The 24,665-nt window shown below is 44.3% G+C and overlaps 1 protein-coding gene across 2 annotated transcripts in view; it reads left to right on the top strand.

Moving 5' to 3' along the window:
* The window catches only part of CTIF (cap binding complex dependent translation initiation factor), a 351,658-nt gene that overhangs the window by 181,448 nt on the left and 145,545 nt on the right, over nt 1-24,665 (top strand). For both annotated transcript variants that reach the window (XM_084627673.1, XM_084627674.1), the window contains one exon: nt 11,082-11,158. In XM_084627673.1, coding sequence (XP_084483799.1) covers nt 11,082-11,158 — 77 coding nt within the window. The remainder of the gene's footprint in view (nt 1-11,081; nt 11,159-24,665) is intronic.

A 24,665-nucleotide genomic window follows, 5' to 3' on the forward strand; every position in this document is an offset into this window, starting at 1 on the left:
GGGCAGGAAGGTGGTAAAAGTCTCACTGTGATAAAGCTCACATCCAATAATACCTTGGTAATGCCAAATGATTTTTCAGCACCAATTATTTTTGCCAACAAACCCTGCTATTTCTCTTGCTCTTTTCTGCTGTCCTGGCTCCAAAGTGGCTATTTTAAACTAAGATGCTACTTGGCTAATTTACCACCCTTTTATCATAATTCTCTAAGTATTCGTTGTGAAAAGACAACATCCGTAAATAAAAATTAAGGCAGCTCTTTTCTGCAGGGTAATGCACATCTCAAAACCATAATGAATAAAGTGGACCATAACAGCAGAGGGGCAAAGTGACAAAATTTGACCTTTCACAGTCCCTTAAATTTCAGCCAGATCCGCAATATCCCTGATACACCACCTCTTCAAAATTATCCACTACAGAATAAATTTACACTTGAGTTTTTGAGAAGCTAGATCAGGGATGGTGATCAGATATGGCTGGGTTGACACCATTTAATTTGTAAGGAAGTCACTTTTAGGAGTCCCTTGACTGAACCCCTGGGGTCAGGCAGGCTGCGTTAACTTCATAGGTGGGTAGGTGGCATAACTGGCTTATTCTGGTTTTTCTTCCTGTGATTTAACATTATAAGTGAAATGGACAGAAGGAGTGGTTGAGTTTGTATGATTTCCTATGCGGACGTTACAGAACATGAAGCCTGCAAATACTGTAACAGCACATGCCATAAGAGTGTCTTTAAATATAACCATCTCTCCCTTGGTTCCCACCCGCAGTTCATTAAGTCTTTCCCAGATGAGTAACCAGGGAAACCTGGGTTAATAAGTTCATGAGTCTGACAATGCAGCGTAGAGGGTGGTTTGCTGTGGGGTGGTGGGAGGGGAGGGGAGGCAGGTTCCGCGGCTGCTGCAGAATATCAGCATGGTCTTGAAAGATTTTTATTTGTTCTCTCTACAGAACTTTGTATGTAAATGGTTCTGTGGCAGCAAAGAAAGCTGCCCCATTTCTCGATTCTTATGGGTGAGGCAACAGGGGGTTAAGAATGGTTAAAATAGATTTATTAAGTGATTAAAACGCAGACAGCGAGAAGTGTGTGTGTGTTTGCCCCTGCTTATAAATGTATCTGTGCATAGCAGCGGTTCACCCAGTCCAGCCTCAGGCCCATCTACTGCCTCAATTTACCTTCCTATCGCATATCAAACAAACCACCACACCTGCTGTCTTCACAATACTGCTCCCTTTCTGGGTCTGGTTAATTACCATAAAATGACACTCAAAACCTGCCACCCCTCTTCCCTAGGCTCCTTTTAGTTTACAATGAGCTTCAGCACTTGTATAGTCCTCCTTCCAGCCTCAAAAGTTTTACCTATCCTTTGCCAGGGCTTCACCTCCCTTAGAGCCTTCCCTTTAGGGCTTCACAATCTTTCATAGCCCTCTTAGCTGGGGTTTCTCTCTCAGCGGGCTCATACTCCCTGGAGGTCTCTCTCCCAAGGCCTCTACTTGGGAGCTCTGGAGCGTGATCTTTATTCTGATCTTACGCTAAGTTATTGACTTGCCTTATGTACATGGTGGCTGGCCATGAGACTGCCACCTGCCCCAAAGAACTTCAGTTCCCCAGATTCATCAGGGAGCTACGCATCACTGCATACCTGCTCTTCAGAGGGGGCTAGGCCTGGAACAGCATTGTCTGGCCCCAGACACCCACTACCCTTAAAGGGGGCAGACCACCCTCTTACACTATGCATGTGTATCTTATCTAAAATTATATATAAAAACAGGCTGTAAAAAATCACATTGTCCAGCAGCAGTAGTGGTTGCTTGTTAATTTCAATCCACAGCGGCTCTGTGGCCTGAAAGGAGAGGATAATTTTACCACTTGCCCAGGGAGGAATTGAACCAACTCCTTTGCTTGAGACTGTTGTCCAGGGTGTGACGCTTACTGCCCACCAGAGAAGGCACTGACTCATTGATGTGTTCGCCTTGAGGCCGTAAACTAAAATGGCATCCTCCTATCCCAATTTTTTTGTAGCAGAAAATGCTGAGTAGTTGCCTGTCCAGTCCACTGCTTCACTAAACTTGCCCCTTTGGCTACATCACAGTCAGTTACACCTTCATACAGAATGGGAAGAGTGTACCTGCTAATTAGGTGGGGTTACCGAAAAATGGGACTGCCGTATTTTCTGATTTGAGAACCACACTTGAGATCCAGGTTGTCCTCAGAAAAGTCACCTTAAAAATAAATGTGTGTGTGTGTGTGTGTGTGTGTGTGTGTGTGTGTGTGTGTGTGTGTGTGTGTGTAAAAACATGCCACACATAATGGGGATATCCATCAGATAAATAGTGGAACCATGTAATCAATTATTTTGTTATTAACCTTTTGACTGCTCTCTAAACCATGTGTCCCAGAGTTACTCTAACATTCCAGTTCTCTGAGCAGCTTCTGCCTTTTTTTTAAATTAGCCTGCCTACAATGCCCTTCCCCCCATTGTAGACTTCCTTTCCCCCAAATTAGCCCTTCTAGAACTCCAGAATAGGAACAATCAAGGGCTGATGACTTCCTTTCTCCCACTCTCCACGAAGACATAAAAGTGTCATGACTAGGTCTAGAAAAGGGAGCTGTGCCCCATGGAAAAGGAAATTTCTTAACTTCCTGATAGGGACATAGAATTTTCTCCTGGCTGGACACATCCAGGTCCTCTACAGACCCCATCCAAGTAGAAGACTCCCTCAGATGTAATTGTTCTGTCTTCTACATGCCATGCTGATAACCAGAGTTTTGTTAATTTGGCAAAGTTTTGAGCAACAGCAGAGCTCCTGTGTGAGGAGGGAGACATGCAGCAATGCATCAGTTTATGATGAGTTTACATTTGGAATGGCTGGAGTTCCAGATATTTAATGAAAGCTTAAATTGTACAGAAATTGGATTATGGGTCCTTGTGCTTGCCAGAGAGGAATATTAACTGTCTGCGTGCATTAACTTTAGTTTTAAAAAATGCCGTAGTGTAATGGCCTCAAACGTTCCTGCACTGCATTACTGCAGGGTTCTTCAGCAAAATAGCTGAGTACTCTAGTATCTTTTCCTTAATCAGTGGTGTGCTATGTAGAATTGTGAGACAAGATCCAGCGAGCATGAATGGAACGGTATTTGTGATGCCAGGTGAATGGCCTTGCAGCAAGTTACTGCAGAACACCATGTTGTACTTTGCTGAACTACACAGTAGCCCCATTGGACACTCCAAGGTTAATCTGCTGAAAAAGTAATACAGTGTCATATCCTGTTGGGTTTCAATAACACATATTGTCACTGCTTGTATGTTGTAGCAGAGACTGTAACGTGTGTATTAAGGGCATCTTGATATGGATTTCAAGAGCAGAGAGAAGGTCTTGTGGTTAAATACATAATAGGGAGTTAGGAAAACTGTTTCTAGTCCTGGATCTTCCATAAATTTTGTGACATCTGGGCTGAGTCATGCAATTTCTCTGTGCATCACTTTCCTCGTATGTAAAATGGTGATGGAGAAGGTTAAGAAATGACTTGCACATGAGCTACACCTACATAGGGAGTAGATTTCAGGTAGCAGAGGACTCTTTAATCTAGCAGACGGAGGCTTAACATGATCCAAAGGCTGGAAATTGAAGCTAGGCAAACTCAAACAAAGTGCAGGGCCGGCCCACAACATTTTGGCACCTGAAATGGGGAGCTCAAATGATGCCCCCATGCCTCCTCGCTTGGGCGAAAACTTTGAAAGGTCTCAATTCTGCCTTCTTCCTGTTCTACTCCTCTCATGGTACTGCTCTGCTGCCTACCCCAATAAAGGAGAACTAACAACTTAAAATGTCTTGTTCAGAAATTTTAAGTAACACTTAACTTTCAAACGCCTGAATAGCAAATATAACTTTTCTTGTCTGCGTAGTAAACACTGGCATTTTTATCTGTTTGAATAATCAAAGTGGTGCTTTCCGTGCCTTCTTGGTTGCAAAGATTTGAACTGCTTTCTGAAGGTCCACTGTCTGGGCCAGCTCATGCTCTGTTGAGATGGTTGCAAGGCCGACCAGCCTCTCCTGTGTCATTGTGGAGCATAGATGTGTTTTTATTAACTTCAGCTTGGAGAAGCTGCGTTCTCCACTGGCAACTGTTACAGGAAGTGTTAGAAGCATGCGCAGAGCAACAAAAGCATTTGGAAAGAGGGTGGTCATCTTATTTATGCACATATATTCCAGAACAGCCTTTGGAGTTGATCCTGCTGAAATGTATCTTGAAAGGGCTTTCAGTTCATCACCTAAATCACTCGCATCAATATCGCGCATGTCATCATGTGTCAACACTGTCTCTAGTGCCCTGTATTGCTGCTGTAGGTCTTCTTCAGGTATAGTGAGGAGTTTTGGAATATCATACAACATCCCAATTATACTGCTGTGTTCCTTGAGCTGCATGAAACGTTCTTCAACTGACTGTATTGCACAATCTAGCACCTGGTAAAAGAATTCAACTTTGAATTGTTGTTTGGGGTCTCTTATGGGATTATCCTGTGCCTCGTAATCAAAATGTCTTCTTCTTCAGTGACTCTTGTATTCTTGAATGGGTGGGAAAATAGTTTCAGTGTGAAATTCCTCTGCAAACTTCTGTGCACTCTTCAGAAGGTTTTGAAATCCCTCATCTGACCGGTAAGACTGTAGGTATGACTTTGCTTTGTCCAGTTGTTCCATTGTTCCAGATATATCAAGGTCAACACCTTGGAGTCTCCTGCTTACAACATTTATTTCAAACAGTATATCATGCCACAACACTAAGCCACACAGAAATTTGAAGTTATGTATGTTTCTGGTTATTCCATTTCCCTCTGCCACTGTTCTCCCGTGAACCGTTCCTGTCATAGCATTATCCTCCATAATGGCAACTATGGCATCATCTATCTTACCAATTTGGTGTCTGATAAGCTTTGTTGCCTCCACTCGACTTTCCCATCATATGGCACTCAGTGGTTTCAGTGTCAGAGAGGATGTTCCCAGATGTTGCTTCAAAATTTGCCATTGATGAGTTGATGCAGAGAAAAATACATAGATGCTTTGAATTACATTAAAAAATTCAGCAGCCTCATTAGAAGCTGATGCTGCATCACTGACCACCAAGTTCAGTGAATGAGAACTGCATGGAACAAAAAAAGTTCGAGGGTTTAACTCGGATCCATGTCTGCACTCCTCTGTTCTTTCCTCTCATGTTGGCACCATTATCATAGCCCTGACCTCTCATGTCAGCTATCACAATTCTCATATCTTCCAGCTTTTTAAGAAGCACATTTGTCATACCAGCTCCTGTAGCATCATCAATGTCAATAAATTCTAGAAAATGCTCTCGGACACTCACCATTGCAGGGACATTTTCACTAGGTTCTGTTGTTGTTACAAAACGCACCATTAAAGGAATTTGTTCCGTATGGCTGATGTCAGGTGTGCATTCCAGAATAACAAAGTAATATCTTGCTGACTTCAGATCTGCCACAATCTTCTGTTTGATTTTTGTTGCCAGTAACTGTATGATCTCATTTTGAATTGTTTTTCCAAGGTAGTGGTGTGCGTACATTTCTTGGGTGGTGACTCTTCTTAGATGCTCCTGGAGTACAGCATCAAACTCAGCCATCAGTTCCACAGTTTTAAGGAAGTTTCCATTGTTTGGCACATACAGCTAATCTGAAGTGCCACACAATGCTAGGTTTTGGGTAGCAAGCATTATCACAATGGCAATGAGCCTTTTCAGAACATTTTGCCAGTAAAGAGACTCTGATGTAATCTTCTCTTGATGCTGATCATCTATGGTGGCCTTTAACCTTAGTCTCATCTCAAGCTCTTTCCACCTATGGAACGCTCTCTGGAGATTTGCTGCCTTCTCATGCATGCCAGATTTCTAGCCAGATTTTTCCAGTCCTTTGTTCCTGTAGAACCCAATGTGGCTGGAACATTAGACTGGAAGAGTTTGCAACAAAAACAGTAGGCAGCATTCTGGGTTTTTGAGTACATAAGCCATGGCCTCTCCACTTTGTCACCACTGGGGATTTCACACCAGTAATGTGTTGGATGGAAAATTCTATTTTCATTGGGGAACATAAAGTTTTTCACTTGCTGTGGCCCGTGCAGTACAAGGAAGTCCCTTAGGCTACTGCTCAAGTGGGTCCACAGTCCTGGATCATCTAGACTTAGGGAACTAAACTCAGCAGCAGCTGTTTCTTGCGCCTCCACCACACTCTTCTCTGATCTACACTTTTCTTCAGGAATGTGCATGGTTACATCCATTTGAGATGGAGATATGGATGCTGCAGTAGCTGCCAGGTCACCTGCACTCTGACTAACTGGAAGATCAGGCATCTCCTCACCACTCACATCTTCCCTGGGGCCGGAAGGCTCACCATGAACATTTGTGTCTATTTCAGAGTAACAGCCGTGTTAGTCTGTATTCGCAAAAAGAAAAGGAGGACTTGTGGCACCTTAGAGACTAACCAATTTATGCTCTAATAAATTGGTTAGTCTCTAAGGTGCCACAAGTCCTCCTTTTCTATTTGTGTCTATGTATCTCAGGGGAGCGCCTTCCTGTTTAGATAGAAAAGCTTCCTTTGCTTTCTTTCTTTTTCTGAATGCTGCCCCAGAGGGGCGTTTTCTTCTTTCACTCATGACGGCTGTTCTGTGCCAGCTACAGTGGCTTTCAACACTCAGTTGAAGGGGACAAATAAGCAGGCTGGTAGCAGGGCCTGAGTGAGGGAAGATAGCAGCGTCTTAAGGGCCTAACTGGTTCCTACTACTTCAGTTGACTGCCTGTTCTCAGGTGGGTTCACGGAAGCAGCAGGAATCAGGAAGCTCCCTGAGAAGCTGGTGTTAATCAGTCCAGGCTCCTGGGGGTGCTAGAGAGGTACATAAGAGGATCCTCCTCCTCTCTCTCCCTGCAGCTCCTGCTGCTTTCTGTTATTCCATCTCACCTTTTCTCCTGCCTGCCTGTTATGTCTCTTGTGCCCTCCTTCCTCCAGCACAGCACTCCACCATCTCTGTGCATCTAGAGCAGAGAGAATACAGATGCACCAGCAGCAGACACAATTTTCTACCCTCTGGGTCCTCGTGGGGTGTGCCCCACAGTCTGGCATCTGAGGCGGCCACCTCAGTTCACCTCATGGTAAGGCCAGCCCTGACAAAGTGTAAACATTTTGGAACAAAAAGAACAGGAGTACTTGTGGCACCTTAGAGACTAACAAATTTATTAGAGCATAAGCTTTCGTGGGCTACAGCCCACTTCATCGGATGCATAGAATGGAACGTTTCAGAGTAACAAGGAGGACTTGTGGCACCTTAGAGACTAACCAATTTATTAGAGCATAAGCTTTCGTGAGCTACAGCTCACTTCCTCAGATGCATATCGTGGAAACTGCAGCAGGCTTTATATATACACAGAGAATATGAAACAATACCTATTCCTATACCTACCTATGAATAGGTATTGTTTCATATTCTCTGTGTATATATAAAGCCTGCTGCAGTTTCCACGATATGCATCTGAGGAAGTGAGCTGTAGCTCACGAAAGCTTATGCTCTAATAAATTGGTTAGTCTCTAAGGTGCCACAAGTCCTCCTTTTCTTTTTATAGAATGGAACATATAGTAAGAAGATATATATATATATATAAACATACACAGAGAAGGTGGAAGTTGCCATGCAAACTGTAAGAGGCTAATTAATTAAGATGGGCTATTATCAGCAGGAGAAAAAAACTTTTGTAGTGATAATCAAGATGGCCCATTTAGACAGTTGACAAGAAGGTGTGAGGATACTTAACTTTAGGAAAATAGATTCAATGTGTGATGTGTAATGACCCAGCCACTTCTAGTCTCTCTTCAAACCCAAGTTAATGGTATCTAGTTTGCATATTAATTCAAGCTCAGCAGTTTCTCGTTGGAGTCTGTTTTTGAAGCTTTTCTGTTGCAAAATTGCCATCCTTAAATCTTTTACTGAGTGGCCAGAGAGGTTGAAGTGTTCTCCTACCGGTTTTTGAATGTTATGATTCCTGTTGTCAGATTTGTGTCCATTTATTCTTTTGCGTAGAGACTGTCCAGTTTGGCCAATGTACATGGCAGAGGGACATTGCTGGCACATGATGGCATATATCACATCGGTAGATGTGCAGGTGAACGAGCCCCTGATGGCATGGGTAATGTGATTAGGTCCTCTGATGATGTCACTTGAATAAATATGTGGACAGACTTGGCATCAGGCTTTGTTGCAAGGATAGGTTCCTGGGTTCGTGTTTTTGTTGTGTGGTGTGTGGTTGCTGGAGAGTATTTGCTTCAGGTTGGGGGACTGTCTGTAAGCGAGGACTGCTCTGTCTCCCAAGATCTATGAGAGTGAGGGATCATTTTTCAGGATAGGTTGTAAATCTTTGATGATGCGCTGGAGAGGTTTTAGTTGGGGGCTGAAGGTGACAGCTAGTGATAGATTCTTCATCATATGAAGTCTTCAGATCAGGGTAGGATGTCTTTCTAAAAGATGTACTCTAGCTCAACCAAAAGTTATAAGCTTCATGCAGGAACCACTTGATGCAATTCTCTGGACGGTGTTCTGCAAGTGCTCAGACTTGATTATCATAACACTCCCTTGTGGCCTTAAAATGTCTGAAGCTATGATGCCTAGTTCCTATGCCTAGCTCACAGGCAGGTTGTGGGGCTAAATTCATTAATGTTCATAAAGAACTTTGCACTTCTGTAACCATCAGAGGAGTGAAGTTCTGGAACAGCCTTCCAAGGGAAGCAGTGGGGGCAAAAGACGTATCTGGCTTCAAGACTAAGCTTGATAAGTTTATGGAGGAGATGATCTGATGCGATAGCCTAATTTTGGCAAGTAATTGGCCTTTAACTATTAGCGGTAGGTATGCCCAATGGCCTGTGATGGAATGTTAGATGGGGCGGGATCTGAGTTACTACAGAGAATTCTTTCCTGGGTGTCTCGCTGGTGAGTCTGGCCCACATGCTCAGGGTTTAGCTGATCGCCATATTTAGGGTCGGGAAGGAATTTTCCTCCAGGGCAGATTGGCAGAGGCCATGGGGGTTTTTCGCTTTCCTCTGCAGCATGGGGCACGGAGGATTCTGCTGCACCTTGAAGTCTTTAAACCATGATTTGAGGACTTCAATAGCTCAGACATAATTTAGGGGTTTGTTACAGGGTGAGATTCTGTGGCCTGTCTTGTGCAGGAGGTCAGACTAGATGATCATAATGATCCCTTCTGACCTTAAAATCTGTGATTCTGTGATCTCCCATGGTGATCGTGAAGTGGGGTTGTTGCTATTGTAATGTCTACTAAAGTGAACTCTTAATAACTTTTACTGACATGTTGGGAGAGAGGGAACTTTGAAAGTGTGGTAGGTGTGTCCTGTTGTCTTGCCAGTGTAACAAAGAGCGGCTGCATGCTCAGACACACTTTCTCCTTCCCATATGCTTGCCACTTTCTGGTGGCCTCTGTCATGTGGTGATTCACTAGCTTTGAGGCAGAGACTGTAACTCAGAGGAGAAGATGGATTGTTATGGAAATATAAAGTGATTTTTATGGCACTTTTATTGCCAGCCTGGGAAGTACTGTAATGCATAAATAAAAGATTTTTGCTGCCATTGGTGGTTATCATGGCTGCACAGATCCAAGAAAATAAATAATACTTTTTGCTTATATAGTGTCTTTCTTCTAAAAACCTCAAAACTCTTTGTGAGCATCAGTGAAGCCTCACAACAGGGGTAGGATGAAAGTAAGTAAAATTGTCCCCATTATCAGATGGGTAAACTGAGTCACAGAGTGCACACAGCATAGTCTAGTGGATAGGGGGTAGAACTGGGAGCCAGGAGCCTGGGTTCTAATCCCAGCTCTTTCACTAACTTGGCTGGACAAATCACTTATCATTGTTTCCCTATCTGTAAAATGGAGATAATATGCCCCTATATGAGAAAGGTGTTATATGGGTTAATTAATTATGGTAAAGCACTGTCAGGATGGAAAAATGCTTTTTAAGCACTGTGTGATTTATTTATTGATTTACCTGTGCTAAAACAGTGAATAAATGGGGTGCCAGGAATAGAACCTGGGAGTGTTCTGACTCTCACAGTGGGCTTGTTCTGATTTCTAGGCAACACGGTCTCCCTAACTAGTTATCCTAGATAGTAGGTTCTGTAACAAAGTTATGAGGGTGATAGTCTCTATTGCTTTGTAGTATAGAGCAGCTGCAGTTTGTGTGTAAGGTAACTGATCACAGAAGCATGCAGGGAGTATATTAGAGCACAAAGCATAGAGTATTGCTGTCCTCTGATGAACCATAATATGAAAATGAATGGGATGTAGGTGGGAGGTAGACAGTGTCACTCATGAAGCTGCACAAGATCTGATATTCCTGCTGACTCCCACTCCAATGCTCTGTCAGCTAAATTTTGCTCCTTATCTTTCCAAATAAATGTTGTAAATTTTTGCTGCTGAGTTTAAAAAAAAAGAAAAGAATGGATGATTTGTAATGGAAATAAAGCAGCACCCATAGCATAGGGGAACAAATGGCATTTCAGTGTCATGAGTGCCTGAATTCCCAGTAAATCATATATCAGGTGCCGTTAATAATAATCCTTTAAATTTATGTTGTATAACACCATTCATCTGAAGGTTTCAGATGGCTTCAGATTAACTAACCCTCAGAAGGTAGTTGTCATGGTGCTTGTTTTACAGATCTTGCAAGCTGAGGGAGAGATGCATTTATAAAGTTTAATCTGTTCTACTAATTTTCATGTTGTGTAGGACAGACAAGGAGCAATTCATGCAGTGTAGTTGTAGCCGTGTGGGTCCCAGGATATTGGAGCAACAAGGTGGGTGAGGTAATATCTTTTACTGGATCAGTTTTTGTTGGTGAGAGACAAGCTTTCGAGCCACACAGAGCTCTTCTTCTATTTCACCCACCTTGTCTCTCTAAGGAGCAACAGGTAATTTACCCACGTCCACACAGTGGGACTAGTACCCAGTTCTAACTATTTAAACATCACTACCTCATAGATCTCAGAATTCTCAATTGCCTTTTTTCCTTCTTTTAACCAGGGTTATCATCCATTGCCACATGAAGCTGAAATTGCACAAACCAAAAAACTATTCAGAAGAAGGAGGAACGACCGGAGGTAGGAGAGACCTGTCCAAAGTGTCTTTGACCTTCTTTTACTCATCCTGCAACTCCTCTCCCAACCTCTTTGAATGTTTTTCAATTATATTGTCTTTATCTGAAATTTGTGAAATGCAAAATACTACATTATGATACCAGTGCTCCAGGGTCTGCACCGACTTTCCACTGGCTTCTGGGTGGAGTTTAAGGTGTTGGTTATGGACTAATAAATCCCTAGATGGCCTGGGACCACCCGACCTGAGAGACTGCCCCCTCCCTATACCATACTGTCACAGCTGCGGTCAGCTGGTCTACCAAGCTGGATCCCCTTTTTATGAAAGAGAGGAGGTGACTGGCGGGACATTCTCTGTGAGAGCATTGAGACTGGAGAACTTGTTCCCCTCCCTTGGTCTGAGAGAGTCTGAATTTGGTGTCTTTCTGGGCACACTGCGAAAGAGTCTGTTAGAGAGGATTTTTGGAAAGGGCTGAGGGTGGGCTTCCTAGATAATGAAGGGCATGTCTATGCTGCAGTTAAACACCCACAGTTGGCCCGTGACAGCTGACTGAGGCTCGTAGGGCTCAGTGCTGTGGGGCTTTAAAATTCTAAGGTAGAAGTTTGGGCTCGGGCTTGAGCCTGGGCTCTGGGACTTGCCCCTCTTCGTGGCGTCCAAAAGTTCAGGCTCCAGGCCTGAACACCTACGCTGCAACTTTACAGCCCCACAACCCGAGCCCTGCGAGTATAACTGCAGTATAGACATACCCAAAGGGTAGGTGGCTGGCTGGCTGGCCTGTGGAACCAGTCATTTTAAAGCTGCTGAGATTTAATTTGATTATATTTGTTGTATCATAACATTAGAGCACCTAAAGCCTTGGATAGGCATCATTATTTAATTTTATTTATATAGATTTAAAATAATTAAATTTAATTTAATAATAAATAATAAAATTAATAAATAAATTGTTTGCACAGTTACATTTAAAAACAAATCAGGAAATACAGGAGTTCATCTTAACTTGTCCATGTTGCACACACAGGTAGTATTTTCAATTCCTGTTTTTTTGGTTCTGTTCTATTCAGTATATGTGTTTATACTGACCTCTTTATTGTAGTACCAGAGCACCTTCCAGCGGCGCATTAAACAACGTGGCTACACATCTGTCCTATGTTGTTTGTTCTCCCATCCTCTCTCCACAGGGAGAAGCGTGTGCACTATTAGAGAAGGCAAGGTCAAAGAAATGTGCCTTGTGCTTGAAACAGAAAGGGGTGAGGTTTGTGATGGTCCTTAGAACCTGACAGAGTTCATTCCACAGTCTTGGACCAGGCCTGGGGAAAGTTCTGTCTCCTGCGCAAGCTTTACTCTTATTGTTGAGAGTTCCACTGGGCCAGAGGAGCGAAGTTGTCAGCCCGTGGTCTTCATCCTGGAGCTTTAGAGATAGCCTTTTAGGTATCCTGGACCCAGGCTGTAGAGCGCTTTGAAGATAAAAACCAAGACCTTGAATTTGCTTAGAAAGTCTACGGAAAGCCAGCATAGAGAGCAGAGGACAGGTGTGTGACAGGTGCTGAGGAGACATGCTTCACCGTTCTGTACTAGCTGGAGTTTCCTATGAGCTGAAGGTTTTGTGCCCAGGTGTATCTAATTGCTGTAATGAAGCTAAGAGGTGACAAAGGCATGAATAACTGAGGGTGGTCATATCCTGTGTTCGGTATAAAGTGTACACTGCGAAGGATGCCTGCTGTGCAAAGTTACTGAGTTAATCTTGTTATATGGTAGAAACCTGGGCCTGGATTTTCCCAAGTGATGTGTGATTACGAAGGGCAGGAGTGGGGTGGTGCCTGGTACTCACAGGGGGCAGTGGGCAGAGGTCCCAAAAAAGCCAAAATTCGGGTGAAAATTGATCATACCTGAATATTGGCTTTTTCAAAACCTGGGCATTTTTTGGAGAAAGTTAGTAAATACCAAAAACGAAGGGCCTTGTGCATAGCACAGGTCACAGAATTCCGGTCACTAATTCCTGCAATGAGCAGAATAACAAGTGGTTGAACTAGGGCGCTTAGAGTTATAACCATATGGCTGGGTCCCCCCAGCACAGTCGTTACTATGTGAGTGGGACCGAAATAAAATGGGCCTCTTTGAATCAATGTGGACCTGATTTTCCTTCCGTTACACCTATGTAAATCCAGGGTAACTCTACTAAAATCAGTGAGGCTATGTCTGTGTAAAATTGGTGTGAGATCCGGGTGTGTGTGTATCTTTCTGAAGGCTTCTCACAACTCAGGACTCTTCTCTCTGGGTGGGAAACATTTAGCATTATTGCAAGTCATCCCTGTTAAGGAAGCCTTTGAAATGGTGATATTTCTGTGACTTGTACTTACAGCTGTTGGGCCAGCTCCTCAGCCGGTGTAAACATGTGTAGCTCCATTTACCCAGCTGAGGGTCTGGCCCAGGGGTAGAGAACCTTTTTTCTATTGGTTCCTGGCAAATGGGAGCTGTGGGGGCGGTGCTTGCAGATGCGGGTAGGCACCTGTGGGCTCTGAGCTTCCCTGATCACCTCTGGGCCGCTGGGATAGCTGATCGACTGGTCTGGCACCCTAGTTTCCCCCTGCAGCGGAGTGGTGCTGAGGCTCAGGGCTTCCAGCCGGCGGCACAGAGCCTTGCAGGGGACCAGATCCGGGCCGGAGGTTCCCCATCCCTGATCTAGCCCATTGTCCAGTTGTGAAAGAATCACATTATAGGTGTTTTTTTCTCCTACTACTCTGTTCAGGTTACCATTATAAACTGTCAACAAACAAGCATTTAGCTCCCCTGAGGGCATTCTGCCCTCCTCCCCACAGATTACAAGAACTGATAGCAGAGGAAACTGCCTTGAGTTGATGTTGGAAGATCACATAGTGAGATAAAGTATAGCTAATATATGCAGACTAGTCCAAGGGTTTTGCAAAGGGACTGTGATAAATATCACAAGGGGCGATCTGGTAACCTGTGAATTACAAAGACATTCATAATGTATGGTTTCAGAGTAACAGCCGTGTTAGTCTGTATTCGCAAAAAGAAAAGGAGTACTTGTGGCACCTTAGAGACTAACCAATTTATTTGAGCATGAGCTTTCGTGAGCTACAGCTTCCGATGAAGTGAGCTGTAGTTCACGAAAGCTCATGCTCAAATAAATTGGTTAGTCTCTAAGGTGCCACAAGTCCTCCTTTTCTTTATTCATAATGTATGTTGTACATGCTAGAGCAACAGAGCCATGGACCATGTAAGCTGAATTAAGGCAAAAGCAAGGAATCCACTGAGACACTTTAAATTTCAGTCGATAACGCAACATGGGGAGTCAGATCGACAGGGGGGAGAGACAGCAGTTTTTTTCAGCCCTTTTAAAAACCAAATATGCCAAATGCTTGAAAGAGTGAGTGAACTCTCAAATGCTGGCATCCTGTGACTCTCTGCAAAGTACACCATCCCACAGTCTGGTAGCCACACAAGGCTTTTCGGTTCGTGACCTTAGGGAATGAGATTATGATTCACAAGGGGTTTAGCCCATCCCCTCTAGTTCCTAATGCCTTGTCCCATCCCTTTTTCTGTTAGACTGAATCTGATTCTCCCCCAATCCTTGTAGAAAGAAGGCAATTTCGTCATAAGATTATTGCATTTATAGGACATTTTCTATAGTGCATCCCTTAAGACCAACATTTAAAAAGTGTATTAAGAACCTACTCGCTGGAGGACTACCCCAGTACTAGCTGATGGGAGTATAGGCTGAGGGAGGTGGCGTTTATTAAGAGTTCTTTCAGGCCAAACTTCCAGCCGGTCGTTGGACAGAAACCCTATTTTCTGGGAGGCAGGCAGGGCACTCTTTGGAAAATGATCTGATAGTGCATAGAAATACCTAGATGGATTAGACTGGAGTAGGTTTTATGTTCACAGTGCATGAGCTCCTTTCTCAGCTCTGCCATCAATTTTCTGTTAACCTCTCTGAGCTCCAGTTTCCCCTCTTGCAAAGGGGGATAATGCTTCCTGAGTTCAGTCCTTCAGTGTTAGTAAAGCACTCGTGAGAGCTTCTGATGGACAGTGCTCTAGAATTTGGAAAGAGCATTTTTAATCTTAATTTTAAAATGTTTGAAACAACTGCCTAAAACAGGGGAAAGCAAACTACGGCCCGTGGGCCGAATCCAGACAATCAGGGCTTTCAGTCCAGCCCGTGGGATTGCCAGTCCCATGGCACAGCAGGGCTAAGGCAGGCTCCCTGCCTGCTATGGCCCCTCGCTGCTCGCAGAAGCGGCTATCACTACATCCCTGCAGCCCCAGGGAAGTGGGAGAGCAGAGGGCTCTGTACGCAGAACAGGGAACTGCAACCAATGGGAGCTTCAGGGGTGGTATCCACAGGTGAGGGCAGCGCGCAGAGGAGCTGCCTACCCCACCCCATCCCCAGGAGCCACTGTTGGACATGCTAGCCACTTCCAGGAGTGGCGCGGGGCAAGGGCAGGCAGGGAGGCTGAGCCCCCAAGTCCCTAACTTCCTTCTTGAGCCCCCTGCCGCAACCCCCCCTGCACCCCAACCCCCTGCCCTGAGCCCCTCCTGCACCTCAACCCCTTGCCCTGAGCCCCTTCCTGCACGCCGCCTCCTCCCACATCCTGCACTCCCTCCCGCTCCACAACCCCCTGCCCCAGCCCTACATTCATGGCTCTGCATGCAATTTTCCCACCCTGATGTAGTGCTCAGGCCAAAAAGTTTGCGCACCCCTTGCCTAAGAGGATGTGATGTCAGTAAAAACTCCACACTGGCCAGAGAAGGGTTAACGAGCTGCTGTGGCCTCAGTCATTCCCCACCTTGTTTCACCTACAAGAGCTGTGAGGCTTGGAGGGGGTTGCTAAAAGGAGAGAGAACGCTGAGTGGAGAGGAGACTGGGAGGAAGAGCAGTTTTTTTGTGCTGGTTCCTGAAGGAAGGTCTGGCTGGGACTATGACCCAGCCACAGACAACTAGATACAGAGCATCCTTGTGTTTACTTTGTTAACTGGGCCTATCGTGTTCCCCTTTTGATCTGGAGTATTGTGCTTACTGCTCTGTTTGAGACCTGCTTATGGTCTGAATGGAACGACTGCAGTCGATGCACCCCCCCCGCCCCCCCGAAGGGGACGACTGTCTTCAATAGGTTTGCTCCCTACCGGAGTTCATGCAGTAATTAGTCATGAGCGCAGAAGCAACATGGTCAAACGGAGCGTGGGGGAACGGAATTGATTCTCCCACCAAATATCTCTCAGCAAACTATTTAGACTGAGATACCTTAGATAATCTCCCAGACTTTGATGGCTGGCCGGCCACCCTCTCCCCCTACATGACTAGGCTGGTGCTATCAGCTGCTTCATATAAACAGCTATACACTCTGGAACCATCTCACTTCTCAGTGTATCGCAGAACAGAATGGAAGCCTTAGCTGCCCATCATTTTAATGCTGCTTATGATGCCCCAAGAGAGCGTTCCCTCTATAAAATGCATTTGCAGTAAGTGGGGTCTCAACATGGTTATTTTATGTGAAAAACACGGTACAATGGGAATTTAAAAAAAAAACAAACAAATTTCATTTAATCAAACTGTTTACAGTTTAAATTTACAGGTTGTATTGGAACAAAGAACTGGTTGCAAAGTTATTCACACTTCATTGCTGTGCTACTATCTTATCATCCCCAGGCATTGTGTTGGTGGATATAAAATTCATTCCACTGGTTGTGAATCTGCACTCAATGGTATTAATATCTCTCTGCTGTATGACCAGCAGAGGAGGAATTTTATTGCCAGTGAAACTTTTGGGAGCTCTGTGCCTTTGCATTAAATGTTGTCTGGATCCAGAAAGACCCAGCCTTGCAAAATCAAGCCCACAGTCTCCTCCCAGACCTACCTAAGTCTGGCTTGTGAAAGTTGTCCGGGTCAGCTGAGAAAGCATTTCATGCCCATTCTGCCACTTCTTTTATTTTAATACAATGCAAAAGCTGTGTCATGTATATCAGCTTTACCCGTGGGGCCTTAGAATGGGGCACACAGCCCCACTGAGTAAGTATGGCTACTTGGTGTGAGGAAGGTGGGCTGGATTTGCTCCATTAAACACCAACCATGTCTGCTTTGCGCTGTTCAAAACATAAATGAAGGCCAGGAGTTAACAACCTTGTAGACAGAAATAGAGAAGGTAGGACACCTTGGGAAGCTCAAAAGAAGGAATAATTGGTAATTGGATTAGATCATTTTGATGAGCATCACAGTAGAAACAAGTCTAAGGGCTTGAACCAAAATCAGATGAAACTGACTTCAAAAAAAGAAAAGGAGGACTGGTGGCACCTTAGAGACTAACCAATTTATTTGAGCATGAGCTTTCGTGAGCTACAGCTCACTTCATCGGATGCAACTGTAGCTCACGAAAGCTTATGCTCAAATAAATTGGTTAGTCTCTAAGGTGCCACAAGTCCTCCTTTTCTTTTTGCGGATACAGACTAACACGGCTGCTACTCTGAAACCTGTCATTGACTTCAGTGAGCCCTTAAAGAAGGACTTGGAAGCGGGGTCAGTGGCAGGGTCAGATTAACTCTCCTGTGGGCCTGGTGCTATTAGATTTTGTGGGGCCCCTGTGTACAAGTCTTTTTCCTAATTGAAAACAAAATGATCACAATTATGGCATTGAGGCTATTAACGCTATACCAAACTTGCCTTTTAATTAACATAAAGCCGTTCTGTGGTTACAGTTCAGTCTTAAAACATGTAGAATATAGTTAATTCAAAATAGCCTACTTCTTACCTTAGAACAGCTGTTATATTAGTTTCTTTCTGGGAGGGCATTTGGGTGCAGGAGGGGGCTCCAGATTGGGGCATGGGGTTGGGGTGCAGGAAGGGGTGTGAGGTGCAGGCTCCGGCCAGGAGGCGCTTACCACAGGTGGCTCCTGGCCGGCGGCGCAGCAGGGCTCAGGCAGGCTGCCTGCCTGCATGCTGTGGCCCCACGCTGCTCCTGGAAGTCTCTGCTGCTGGCCGGCACACCCCTGGGGGGAGGGGAACAAAATGTCTCCGTGCACTGCCAAGGCCCACAAGCACTGCCCTCCCCCCACCCCACAGGGGCCGCAGTGACGTGCCAGCAGCCAGCCGCTTCTGGGAGCCTGCCGGTAGCCTGACAGAGGCCTGCTACACCAGGGCCCCCCTTAGCCTGGGGCCCTGAGCTGTAGCCCCTCAAGCCCCCTGCGTTAATCCGGCCCTGGACAGCGGTGGCTTGGGGAATTGGAACATGTAAGGGGAAATGTGGAAAAAAGATTTCTGTTAGAAATAAGCATGGACCCACAACCTTGGCATGAGCTGCTTTGTTTTTTGGTTGTCTGGTTTAAATTCTACTCTTATCTGTGTGAATTTCAGTCCTCTTGAAAGTGAAGTAATAGCACCTGCTAGAGCCAGGCATATTGAATGCAGGTGCTATGCAATCTTCCCATGCAACTTCCCTCACTCTGACTGGCATGCTGCCTGCTGTTCCAGTCTGCTGCCTGACTTGTTTGAGCAAAGACGACAAATTATGTGGTGGGGTTTTTCTGTCATGTTGATAAATGACCGTTAGGAGGAAGTTATCCAACTTGTACTTGGAATTCTAAGTCCAGTTTTGAACTCTGGACACAATGGATTCATGTTTATTTCACAAATCCAAGGATTCTCTGGGCCCCACTATGCAGGATATTTTTAGCCTTCAAGGTTGTTTTTTTTATAGGGGGAGCTGATAGCATCCCATAGAGAGAGTTTGTCTAACACTCTCTATTATAAAAGATTCTTGCAGCCTTTTTCTGAGAAGCTTGTACTCCTCCATTAATTGCAGCCATGAAATTTGGCAGAGACAAAGCCCTAGGACTAGCAATGTGATTCTTTTTTTATCTCAGGAAGTATCATTCAGGTTTGGCTGAGTTACAACCGGTTTAAAAATTATCATTTTCTTTCTTTTACTTGCATTCCTTAGGAAAGTATAGTCAGCGTGCCGAACTAGTAACTAGACATTACAACTTGTCAGAAACATTGTCAAAAAATGGTAGTGGTGGGGGGGGGTTGATAACAAATACACTTATTTTCATAGAAAAAATGCATTTTTCTCAAAATGTTGAAATTTTTAGAAAAATCCCTCTTTCTCTCACTTTTTAAAAGCATAGCTCTCTCCCTTTTGTTTCTCCAGAGAAAAATGGTGGCAAAAGGTGAAAATACTTTTCCCTCCGCTTTCTCCATTTTTTCAAAAGTTGGGAAACGCCATATTTATAAAAAGAAAAGGAGTACTTGTGGCACCTTAGAGACTAACTGATTTATTTGAGCATAAGCTTTCGTGAGCTACAGCTCACTTCATCGATGAAGTGAGCTGTCACTCACAAAAGCTTATGCTCAAATAAATTGGTTAGTCTCTAAGGTGCCACAAGTACTCCTTTTCTTTTTGCGAATACAGACTAACAAGGCTGCTACTCTGAAACCTGCCATATTTATAGTTGTCTGTCCCCCTTGTGCATCTGTCACAGTCTTTAATGATATAGTGTCACACTGTTTTTTCCACGGAATCCTGCCTCTTTCAATGCACAGGATGGAGGCACAGGGGAGCAGAATTACGGTTGTGCAGGCAACCTTAGAACTGGCATTGACTTTGTCACCTAAAGAATGTTCTTTTAACATGGGTGGTGGCCGTGTTTCTACCTAATGTAGATCTATGTTGTGGTAACATCTAGAGGCGTTAGCCAGGTCAGGGAGGGTTCTGTTATGCTGCAGGTTGTAGGAACAAACTGTGAATGACATTCCCTGCCCCAAAGAGCTTACAATCTAAATAGAAGTGACAGATAAGAGTAGGAGAGAAGTATGGTTCTTCCCATTTTACAGATGGGGAAACTTTTCTTAGGTACCATTTTTATTGCCTTTTTTCCTCTCTGGTTTCGGTTTCACAAAGATGTCATGTCAATGGAAGACTATGAAAGGTGACAGGTTTCAGAGTAGCAGCTGTGTTAGTCTGTATTCGCAAAAAGAAAAGGAGGACTTGTGGCACCTTAGAGACTAACCAGTTTATTTGAACATAAGCTTTCGTGAGTTACAGCTCACTTCATCGGATGCATCTGTGTGTATATAAATCTCCTCACTGTATTTTCTACTGAATGTATCCGATGAAGTGAGCTGTAGCTCATGAAAGCTTATGCTCAAATAAATTGATTAGTCTCTAAGGTGCCACAAGTACTCCTTTTCTTTTTATGAAAGGTGAGAAAGTTCTGCCACTGATTTCCAGCAGTTAACAGGAACATCCGAAGAGCGGGGGCGGGGGGGGGAAATAGTTTTACTTTGTGTAATGACACATCCATTCCCAGTCTCTATTCAAGCCTGAGTTAATTGTATCCAGTTTGCAAATTAATTCCAATTCAGCAATCTCTCGTTGGAGTCTGTTTTTGAAGTCTTTTTGTTTTAATATTGCGACCTTTAGGTCTGAGATCGAGTGACCAGAGTGATTTGATATCCCAAATGATAAACTCAAATGGTTATTACATGCTGGGCATGACTTGCCTGAGGGATGCAGTTGCCCGGGAGATGCAGCTGCCTTCACCAGGATGTGGCAGCGTTAAACTGCATCTGGGGGTCCAGAGGATGGAGGTCACCTGGAAAGGTGGGCCAAATCGGCACATCTTTCAGGTGCCCTAGTCTCTGCTCTCCCCAACAGTTCGAAGCCCTCTCCTGGGGCAGAGACTGTAGGCTGACTTGGTGTCGCTGTGGACTTGGCCAAATATTTTTCAAAAATCTTTGAAGGCACCATTTATTATTTAAGAAATAAACCAAACAATTGCAAGTCAACAGGAGTGTTTCTTTGGGGGCATAATGCATTCTGGGGCAGCAGAGCAGGGCAGCCAAACTAATGTATGTAAGGCTTACTTTCAGTAGTTTGTGCTGCCCCTCTTAGCCGAGCCTTGCATGAAAATTGGATCACCCCTGGCAGAATATTTGGTTGTCTACCCATATCATGATGATGATGATGATGATTTAAAGACTAACGCTGGGTTTATTTTATTCGTCTATTTAAAAAAAAAATTAGTCAGCGGGTGAATGCAATTTCAGCCTGGCTCTCAGGTGTACACAGTATAATGTCCACTCTTGAGTTTGCAGTTCACCTTGTAAGATTTGCCCACTACAAAAGGTGGTAAAAGTCTATCAAAGTTGAAATCCTTCCTACTTTCCCTCCATCTCTCCCCCTGGTAGTCTGCCATCCCAGCATCTTCTCTATAGAAGAGCTTCTCAGGGAACTACCACTTGCCTCTCTGTGGAACTGAGCAAGTGGGGGCACGATGGGGATAGCATTGATTTCATGGAGGAGAATGGTCTATCTTTTCTCAGTGATTTCCCTCACAGTAGGGGCGGGGCTAAGGCAACAGAGTTCATGCCAGATGCTTGATCTGCAGGGTTAGTAGAGCACTGGGCTAATTCCGTGTCACTGGGGACCAGCTAAGTAGGAGCACATTTTTCATGATGAACCATGAAGAGTTTTTAAATAATGAGTGTTTTCTTGTATTCATTAGCTCTGCCAGGTCCCCCACCCTGTTATTTTGGGGGCTTCTCAGTAAATTGATTTTAGCCATTTGTTCTAGTGTGTCCAGTCATAAAATACATGGTGGCATCTGTCAGGGTTTGAAATATTTCTGGATGCCTACCCTCCTTGCAGTCTGTTTGAATAATAATGCTCCGCTTTTATTTGGGATGATGAAATTAAGTGGAGGGGACTTGTTCTTCAGGACAGATTCTGTTTAACAGAGAGATGGTGCTTTTTGTTTTGGCATCTAATTAATTTTTTTTAAAAAGTTGCTGTGAGAGAAATATTTCTGTACTGCTGAGTAAGAACTCCCATTGAATGTAATCCATCTGGGCACACTGGTTGGCCAGGGTTCTGGGCTGCACATATCTTTAAGAAGAAGGATGGTCCAGTAGTGAGGACACTAGCACAGGAGTTGAAAGACCTTAATTCAGTTCCCTGTTCTGCCACGGACTTCCTGTGTGACCTTGGGCAAATCACTTAATTTCTCTTTGCCTCAGTTCCCCCTCTGTAAAATGGGGATAAATGAAGTGGGAAGGCACCAAGCAGCAACACGTTACCCATAAGTGTGAATATGCCGAGCCACTTGAAGAAGACTAGCAGTGGCCTGCCAGACGAGTGTTGTGAGGATAAATACATCAAAGACCATGAGATTCTCAGGTACCCCAGTAATGGGTGTCATGTAAGTAATGTAGATAGACCCGAATGCCATTATCCTTTACTGCTGGTGGGCTTCATACACTTAAAAGGAGCCTGACAGACTTGTGCTTTGCCTTTCCTATGGTGAAAGGAGAGTGGAGCTGATGGGGATTGTGGGACTATTGTTTAGAGTTCTTGAAGCCAGGATCTGTGTCCTCCAAAACCAGCAGTGCTTTGTTTTTATTTCATGGCAAAAGAATGCTATTTCATTTCAGCCTCTGCATTGACTAGGAGGTTCAGAAACTCTGAAGCAAATGAAGCTGCAGGTGTGGGGGCGACTGGCTCCCTCACTGGTGGCAATTGTAAAGACGCAGGCACCACCTTTTGAAAAATGAATGGGCTTTAAAGATCTGACACGAAAGTAACTCTGTTTAACTGGAAAGCAACTAATCACCTCTTCCCAAAAGGCTTCTGCTGCTTTTCTGAATAAAAGCTTTGAACCCTTTGCTCTTCATCTGATGCACATTAATGTCCTCTTTCCACTGCATTCCTGGGAACAAGCTGCAGAATGCTAAGTAGCTCTGTTGGTTAACAATCTTTTCCAGACGTTTCTGCTGTTCATTTAGCCCCTCTGGGTTTCCAGAGGCATCCAGAGACTCAAGTGGCTGGTGCAGTCCTAGCAGTAGCTGCAGTCTCTGGAGCAGGACTTTACAGGCTGGTTGCCAGGCCTTGTGCACAAGATTCATCCAACTTGTCATGTATGCCTTGCATTTCTATATCTTATCCAAATCTTCATTTAGAAGTGGCAAAGTTGCAGTTAGATGGTAATACATCAGATACCAGAGTGGCCAAACAGTGCTGCCATAAGGATCTCAAACGGCAGCCTCTGGATGATCAGAAAATCCTATCGTTTCTAATGACTCTGCTATTTCAGAAAGGAAATGGGAGTGATGTGATTTTTTAAAATTTCCCTCTAGCTTTTCAGTGCCTAACATGTAGCCATCCTGAATAATAATTGCTTTTTGATAACTGAAGTACAGAAATGTCCCTAGCTTTCTAACTTTTCCCTTATACCGTCCCAATGTGTTTCCTGTGGCTAACTTGGCTTTACACATAAATGATCAAGCTAAACCTGGCTGAATTTAATTAAAAATAAAAATCAGGTCTTGGGGGAAAAACATCCCCTTTCCCACAAGAGCCCCAGGTGGCTGTCAGAAAGTGTTTCCTCATTCTGAAACAGGAGTGATTTGTAAGCTGATGCTGACAAACTTTCTTTGTGTTCACTTTGATAGCAGGGTTCTTTGGGGTGAAGAAAGTGTGTGTGTGTGGGTGGGTGTGTGTAAGTGTGTGTGTGTGTACAGTATGGACAGCCATGCAACTCTCTTCCAAAAGTACAAAGCCCGGTTAAACAATCATTCTAGAACGTGTTCTGATTCGCCTCTGCAGAGCCTGGCCAGAATTCACACACAAATGACTGGGCCTGATCCAAAGCCCCTTGAAATCAGTGGGCTCTGAGTCAGCTGTGAATGTCTGAGATCCTTCATCAGTTCTAGTGAAGAGAGTAGGAGCTCTAACATATTTCTATTTCAACCTTTTACAGACCCTTGGGGACACTAAACTGCCTGCAATGATTAGCTCAAATGATTACACGGCTTTTCCTCTTGTGGCAAACTCCCTTTGTAAAGTATTTTCAGTAGTGGCACCACGAGGGACATTATTCCTGAACTGTTTCCTTTCGAAATGCCATAAGGGGCACTAGATCAATTTACTGTACAATAAATATAACAGGAAGCGTCATTCGCACCATAATGCTGTAGAGGCAAAAATTAGTAAGTACTGGGCAGCTGCAGAGGAGGGGACTTAAGCGAAAGTTGAGCTTTGTGCGTGGAAAACAAAGGAAAGAGACGGCTGACGGTTAGTGGAGAAAGTTAGATACAGACAACCTAGAAAGGCGCAGAGGAGGAGCACTAGGCCTGGGTGGTGGAAAGCGGAGACTTACTTGAGGGATTGTAAGATGATGACAATGCATAGTGAAAACAGGTTTCTCTTTTTTCACTGTCTGCTAATACAAGGTCACGGTGGTCACCCAATAAAACTAATGACAGAGTAAATTAAAAACTATGAAAAGGAAATGCTTCTTCACACATCAGATATTTATTCTGTTCGTTATGCTGCCACGAGGAGGTCACCGAGACAGATACTGCAGCTGGATTTATGAAGAGGCTGCATCATTTAGTAACCAATAATCACATTTGTTGTGCTTGAGGGAACATAGGATTAATCATTTCTTATATTGCAGGGCTAAGCTGGCTGTAGTAGGGATCAGGAATGAATCCTCCTT

The sequence above is a fragment of the Lepidochelys olivacea genome (assembly GCF_965140295.1).
Source record: "Lepidochelys olivacea isolate rLepOli2 genome assembly, chromosome: 5".
Classification (NCBI taxonomy): domain Eukaryota; kingdom Metazoa; phylum Chordata; order Testudines; family Cheloniidae; genus Lepidochelys; species Lepidochelys olivacea.